This window comes from Anopheles darlingi, chromosome 3 (genome assembly GCF_943734745.1).
Source record: "Anopheles darlingi chromosome 3, idAnoDarlMG_H_01, whole genome shotgun sequence".
Lineage (NCBI taxonomy): Eukaryota > Metazoa > Arthropoda > Insecta > Diptera > Culicidae > Anopheles > Anopheles darlingi.
In genome coordinates, this window is record NC_064875.1 from 8,044,812 (window position 1) to 8,052,071 (window position 7,260).

Genomic DNA, 7,260 nt, shown 5'->3' on the forward strand with positions numbered 1-7,260 from the left:
ATTTATCTGTTTTCTTCTTCGTTGTCTTCTTCTTGGAACAGCTGTGCGTGGGAATTTTCTATCTTTTTCGGCCTTTTTTCGTGAATTTCGTGATAAAATAAAGGTGGTAAGAACGAATTCAAGGCCCAGGAAGTTGGTTTCAATACCCGTACTGAGGAAAATCCTCATTGAAGGAGAGAAGGTCTTCATTTTTGCAACCGGCGTTTGTGCAATCGAAGGATGTTGTGGATTTAGTTGCACTTTCCGGTTGATAAATCTTCCATCTCGACCCGCCGAGCATCATGTCGCGCAGTTTCCGGACTCCGCTGCAGTTGCCGACGAAACCGCGCAAAGGTTTGCTGCCGCTGGACCACCAGATCCCACCGACGAGTCCTTCCGTTTTCCGGACTCCTGTTGCGGTGCGGACCGTGAAACGCAAGGATGAATCGAAGGTGGCGCAACTCATGGAACTCGACAACACGCTGCTCAATGCCGTCGACCTGGAGAGCATCGAACAGCAGGCGAACACCCGGAAACCGGCTTCCCCGAAAAACGGCTTGTCGAAGACCAAATTCAAACGATCGCTATCGGTGGGAGGTAATACGGGTTGGTTCTGTCCTCGATCTTGTCTTACTGCCATTTCCCCTTTTCAGCTGAACCGAAGATACTGGCCAGCACGCCCAAACGTCGAAGATCGAGCAACGGAGGACGCAAGATTTACGTACTGCAGATGAGCATGGAAGCAGAAGCAGCAGGCGTTGCACCACCGGCAGCCAGCGACGATAGCAACGGTGAGAACGATCCTTCACGGACTGAGTCGTTGACGAAGTCACGTCGAAGTGCGACGAGCTGCGAGGATGATAACGACGACGAGGATCTGTTACCGTGCGGTCAGGAGGTGGTCCGTAATAATGAGACACTCAACACAGATGACATCATACGGGATAAGTTGCGCAAGTTGGGCACCTCCCGGATTAACGCAACGCATATAGCCAGCCAGTTACCTGCGCTGGGTGATGAGCTGTTCGAGGTATTTACGAATCCCGCCATCTGTTCCCAGTATATGCGGCTCGATCAATCGGTGCTGATCGAAAGCGAAAACAGAGCCGAACTTATCCGTTCCTCCCAAAACAATGGAGACGATCGAGAGCGTATGGTGCGGCCGGGGGCAACGGAGGACGAACCGGCCTTACCCCATAATCTCTCCGATGAGCAACGGAAGCTACAGATGAACGAAGTCGAACGGATCTTTGCCGATTGCGAGCGAACGCTGCACGATATGACGAACCTCGATCAGATGGAAGCAGAGACGCTAGAGGTAGCGGGCGTTGAGGAGCCGCCACCTCCACCACCAACACCAAAGATATCCAGCACACTCGCGGCCATCGATTGGGATGAAGAGATCCAACAGACCGCCGTCAAACCTCGCGTCTCATCGCTCTTCCTCGAGAAGGGTCCGTTCTATGGGCTACCGTCGTCCGTTCGCCGCATTCTGAGGGATTTTCGTGGTATCGGCGAGCTGTACGATTGGCAGCGTGAATGTCTCGAGCTACCGGCCGTACGGGAGCGCCGTAATCTGATCTACGCCCTACCGACAAGCGGTGGCAAGACGCTAGTAGCGGAGATACTAATGCTTCGGGAGGTGCTGTGTCGGTTGCGCAACGTTATCTTCATTGTGCCGTACGTTTCACTGGCCCAGGAAAAGATGATCGCACTTAGCCCATTCTCGATCGAGCTACAATTTCTGCTGGAGGAGTACAGTGGAGGCAAGGGCCAGTGTCCTCCACGGAGGCGGCGAAAGAAAAACACGATCTTCGTGTGTACGATCGAGAAGGCGATGATGCTGATGGACTCGCTGGTCGAGGAATCGCGTGCCAACGAGATCGGTATGATCGTGATCGATGAGCTGCACATGATCGGTGAACCACGCAGGGGTGCTTGTCTCGAGATGCTAATTACCAAGGTGCAGGCACTGCGTGCGGGCATTCAGATCGTCGGAATGAGTGCCACGATCGGGAACTTAAACGAGGTCGCCCGGTTTATGCTGGCCGACGTGTACTGTCGGGACTTTCGTCCGGTGGAGCTGCAAGAGTACGTCAAGTGTGGAGAGGCACTGTACGAGGTGCGCGGTCAGCAAGGCCACGGTGCACGTGCAAGTGAGCAGGTGTTCGGTGAGAAGCGATCACTCCGATTTGAGGATTACTCGGATGAACTCCGACGGATCGATCCAGACGGTATCGTGGGACTGATCCTACAGGTCATCCCAAACGGTTCCTGCCTGGTGTTTTGTCCGACGAAACGGATGTGCGAGAACTTGTCTGCGATGCTGGCGAAACATCTGCCACCTGCCCTAGCGGAGCACCGGGCCGAAGAGAAGGCAAAATTGATCAAATCGTTAGCCGAGGATGGTTCGGTGGCACCGATCTTGCCCCAGTCTTTTCGCGTCGGAGTCGCCTACCATCACGCTGGACTGACGCAAGATGAACGGCGTACGATCGAGGATGCGTTTCGGGCCGGAGTGCTGTCACTGATCGTGTGCACCTCGACACTGGCCGCTGGTGTGAACTTGCCCGCACAGCGTGTCATCATTCGATCGCCGTACATCGGCACCAGCTTCCTAACGCTCAGCCGCTACAAGCAGATGGTGGGCCGAGCCGGGCGTGCCGGATTCGGCGAAAAGGGTGATTCGATCCTCGTCTGCGCACAACGTGACATTCCGCAGGTTTGCGAGATGCTTTGTTCACCGATGGATCTCGCGGAATCATCGCTCATGGAAGACGATCGGGTACAGTTTAAATCGTTGCTGCTCAGTGCAATCGGTCTCGGGATCTGTGGAACCCGTGACGCTCTTCAAACACTTGCCAGTAGCACGCTACTGAGCCAACAAGCGGAACGCCGTCAGCTTGAGCTAAGTACGATCACCGATGAAGTGATCGTACAGTTGTATCAAGGCAATGCGATCAAGGCCCGGCACGATAGCTGCCTCCGTAATCCTCCCAACATGATCGTGACGATCAGTACGGCAGAAGAGGAAGAGCAGGCTCCAAGATTGACAATGTTCCCGTTCGCCCATCCCGAAGAGACGCCGCGGACGGCGTCGTTCATTCGCGTCCACAAGGATCCATCGCAGCCTGGCAAGCTGATCAAGACGATCGAGCGAAGCAGCCAGCTGGAGGTGAATCGCCTCGGCAAAGCGGCCATCCGTGGAGGGTTCGATATGGAGAAGGCAGTCCGATATTATGATGAGATGCAAACGCTCGGGAAGCGGCTGTGTGTTCTCGACGAGTACGATCTTTTTTATCTGATCCTGCTCGAGGATGGTCGCGAGGTGCACCTAAAAGTAGACGAACTGATCGTACTGGTAAGTGCTTTTGGCTCTAGACCTCTCTTTCTATCGATGACACTCGTTCTCTATTGTTGCAGATCAATCAACTGACGAGTGAACAGCAACGTATTGCCGAACGGTACGGCATAGGTAATGTGCTGATGACAAAGATCCTTACGAGGCGAGCCATTCCGGATGAGCAGATGCACAAAATGCTCCGCTTCGTCCGGGTGCTGGTCGTGCACGAGCTGTGGCGTCAGACGAGCGTACAGGAGGTCGCCCAGCGTTATCACGTGAATGCTGGCTCCCTGCAAACGCTTATGAATAGTACGGCCGGGACGGCTTACAGTGTACTGCGAATGTGCGAAGAAGTACCGGAACTGTGGGCCTTTAAGCATCTACTAACGGGTATCATCGAGCGATTAACGCATTGCTGTAAGCAGGAGCTGATGCCACTGATGGAGCTTCCGTCGGTGAAACTGGTGAGCCAGGACTGCCACGCACATGGTGCCATTCGTGAGGCATGCTAACGAACCTTCTTTTCGTCTTCGCAGGGACGTGCAAAGCAACTCTACCGGGCTGGATTCACCACGCTGGCCTCGATAGCACGTGCCAAGTCGAAGGAGCTGGTCGAATCGATCGAACACATGAACTACCGGGCAGCTAATCAGCTGATACTGAGTGCGAAGGTACTGACTCTTGCTTGACATTTCTTTCTAAACCGCATGGCACTTCTAATTCGCATTCGCATTTGCAGGCCAAACTTATGCAGGAAGTTGATGCACTTCGCGAACAGGCGGAAGAGTACCTATCGCAGCTGAATCGTTAAACGATTCGTCCCGATCGTTGGCGCACCTTTTCCAGCGAGAAAAGGAACTCGTGTACAGCGGTTCGTAACGAGGCTAGGATGGAGGGGGAAGGTAGGCTAGGCTAAGTAAATGAATTAACCACGACGGCAAACTAACGGATCTCACCGATTGTACGTAGCTAAATGGACTGGTTTCGATGAATTCTATTTACCCAGTTGGTGGGGAGCACGGGCATCATTTGTAAAGGTGCGAGCAATTGTATTATTTATTTCGTTGATTGGTTTCTTCATCCGTTCATGTGGCGCACAATCACAATAAACGTTTGTTAATCTAACAAAGGCTACGTAGTACGCGGACTTCACTTATAACGTAAACTTAAAACACGGCTAAAGATCGCTAGGCGACTCATAAGTATCTAGCATCTTACTGGCTAGAGGCTAGAGACGATTATATCAATCCCGACAGTCAGGGGAACATTCACTTTCTCGGCCGGAACTCCACAAACACACCCTTCTCACTGCGCATACCGGCGAATCCTTTCGCCAGCTGCAACGGTACCTGCGTGTTGGGCGTTCGCTCGAACGAGAACGCCAGCAGCATGTAGTAGATGATGGCTTTGACCTCCATCAGTGCGAATCGAGATCCAATACAGTTTCGCGGTCCAATACCGAACGGTAAATAAGCCGATGGATTGATTTTGTGCTTATTCTCCTCGCTAAATCGCTCCGGATCGAATTTCTTCGGATTGGGGTAGTACTGGGGATCCATGTGCAAACCGGCGATCGGTATGAATACGGTGGTACCCTTGTCGATGGTGAACCGCGTTCCCGCACCATCATCGACTACGTAATCTTTCACACACTCACGATCAGTGGACGGTGCCGGGGACCACATACGCAACGATTCCGACACGACCATATCCATGTAGCGCATCTTGTTGACGGCATCGTACGTTAGTTGGCCACCGTTGAGGGAGTTCTTCGTCTCGAGAATCTCTTCGTACAATTTGCGCTGTACGTCCGGATTGACGGTGAGCTCGTGGGCGAGGAAAGTCAAGCAAGTCGAAACCGTATCGAAACCGGCGAGGAAGAAGATCAGACACTGCGCGATCATCTCCATCTCCGTCATGGGCGTCACCTTCTCGCCATTCGCCACCATACGACCGATTTCCGATTCCACAACCGTCGCAAATCCTGTCGCCGTTTCGCTTTCCTTCTCCTGCTCCTGGTGCTTGAGGGCACCCTTGCGGGCCTGCATCAGCAAATGCACCATATCCGGCCGCACGATCCCATGCGCATCCCGGGTTCGCACCGTATCACGGATGATCTCCGAGAAGTACTGGCTCTGCTCGCGATCAAACAGATCCAACCCAAGCCGATCCATCAGCTTGGGAACGAGCCGCAGTCCGAGCACCTTCAGCAGCACGATCGGCCGATTGAACGCCATCATCTTCTTGCCGTTCGTGTAGAACTCGTTGTCGGTATTGCGCAGCGAGTCCACCTTTATGCCGAACGCACACGTGGCAATCACATCGTTGGCGAAGCGCGTAAACACATCCTTCATCTCGTGCTCCTGGGGGCCTCCCTTCGTGCGGATTTCGCTCTCGTAGTGCTTCACCATATTGACGCTACACTCGACGATCAGCTCGAACATCTGCCTCATCTTGCTACCGGTGAAGGCCGGGCTAAGGGTGGCCCGCATATCCCTCCACTTTTGATCCTGCAACCCAATCAGCGTCTTGCCGAACAGGGCGCCCGAATTCGGATCCTCGGACGCTCCAAAGGCCTGCCGATGGTTGACGAAGTAATCGAAGTCCTTCACGCCGATGCGCTTGATCAGCTCCGGATCACGCACGAAAAACACTGGTGAAGTCAAATCGAACATACCCAGCACCCTAGTGAAGATAAGTGGAATGAAAACACACACTGTTAGGTGACCCGCCACGCGCCATGCCCTCTGTAAGGCTTCGCTCACTTACTTCACCGACGGGAACTTGTTGTAAATGTCCACGATGAATCCGGTAAAAGACGTTTTCTTGAGGAAGAGACGCCTCGAGCTACCGAACAACGGTTCAACCGCTAGCGAAGGGATCGGTTTGTCGTGAAAGTAGTTGTTGTTCCTGGTAAGATAGTAATATAAGGACCCCAGGATCCCTATCAGGGACAACAGGTACACCAGATCGATCTCCATCGTCGATGCCAAGGTTAATTTCTCCACAAAAAAAAACTACAGAACACACGCAGTAGGATGAACACTTCTAGTACACGTTATCTGGCTCGCCGAACACTGAAACCGGTTCGCGATTGTGCGGGGCTTTTTATACCGTCCGAAATACCGCCTGCCGTCGCATGTTTGGTGCTTCCTCCAACTGATTAGATAGGCTGTTGATGGTGGTGATTTTCGTGGGGTGGAGCGAGAGGAAGTATTGCAGATTGGATGGGAGTACCGTGACAAGCAGTTTTTGGCGACGCGCCCCATCCCGATGGTGAGGTCGTAGGTTTGCTATTTGTTCTGGAGGAAGGGTGTGAAGTCAGTATGTGAGCGATAGCGTGAATGTGTCGTGAGCGGCAGAGAGTTGTTGTGCCGTTAATGGTACAGGGGGGAGAGCTCTATGAATGGAGAATCGAACTGGTTTCATCCAGCGATTGACGCGCGCAATAAATTTAGATAAACTGACCAGACTCACTACTGGCAGAGAACAAAGCGTTATCTAGGGATGAAGGAGAATCCGTTTAGGATCGATTGGATTAGAGAAAAGTGGGTTGGTTCAATAAAATTCCAGTAATGCTGGCAGATATCTGATTGGCGAACGCACCACGTGCACATGATTCAGCGGGGGAGCTTTTTTTGCACCCATATCAGCAAGCGCACGTCGAATGGACACCTATTCTTATCATGTTGGCTTCGGTGAGCGAAAATGATACCCAATTTGGGCAACGTTCGAATGCTGTTCAACGGTAGCATGGTGGGCACGGTATTGAGCACGTTAATTATCAACTGCTGTCTCATCGCGACGAGGCTGATTGAATTGAAAAAATCTCCAGCAACTCGATGCCATCGGTAGAAACCGGCTCCATCATGCCAGTTTGACGTTTTAGAAACGTAAAACTGGTTGGTTAATATTACATTTTCCATACAAAATACGCC

The 7,260-nt window shown here is 52.6% G+C and overlaps 2 protein-coding genes across 2 annotated transcripts; one reads left to right on the forward strand and one right to left on the reverse strand.

The window, feature by feature from the left end:
- The first annotated feature begins 81 nt into the window (after positions 1-81).
- On the forward strand, positions 82-4,215 carry LOC125953931 (helicase POLQ-like). The gene is made up of 5 exons (XM_049683785.1): positions 82-576; positions 633-3,340; positions 3,403-3,786; positions 3,859-3,993; positions 4,062-4,215. The coding sequence occupies exons 1-5, from the start codon at positions 282-284 to the stop codon at positions 4,131-4,133; spliced, it is 3,594 nt and encodes a 1,197-aa protein (XP_049539742.1). The 5' UTR covers positions 82-281; the 3' UTR covers positions 4,134-4,215.
- A 196-nt stretch (positions 4,216-4,411) lies between these two features.
- Positions 4,412-6,387, reverse strand: LOC125953970 (probable cytochrome P450 9f2). Its single transcript, XM_049683871.1, has 2 exons — positions 6,092-6,387; positions 4,412-6,007 (listed from the first exon to the last, which is right to left on the reverse strand). Exons 1-2 carry the CDS (start codon positions 6,301-6,303, stop codon positions 4,591-4,593), a joined length of 1,629 nt encoding a protein of 542 aa, XP_049539828.1. The 5' UTR covers positions 6,304-6,387; the 3' UTR covers positions 4,412-4,590.
- Positions 6,388-7,260: the final 873 nt, after the last annotated feature.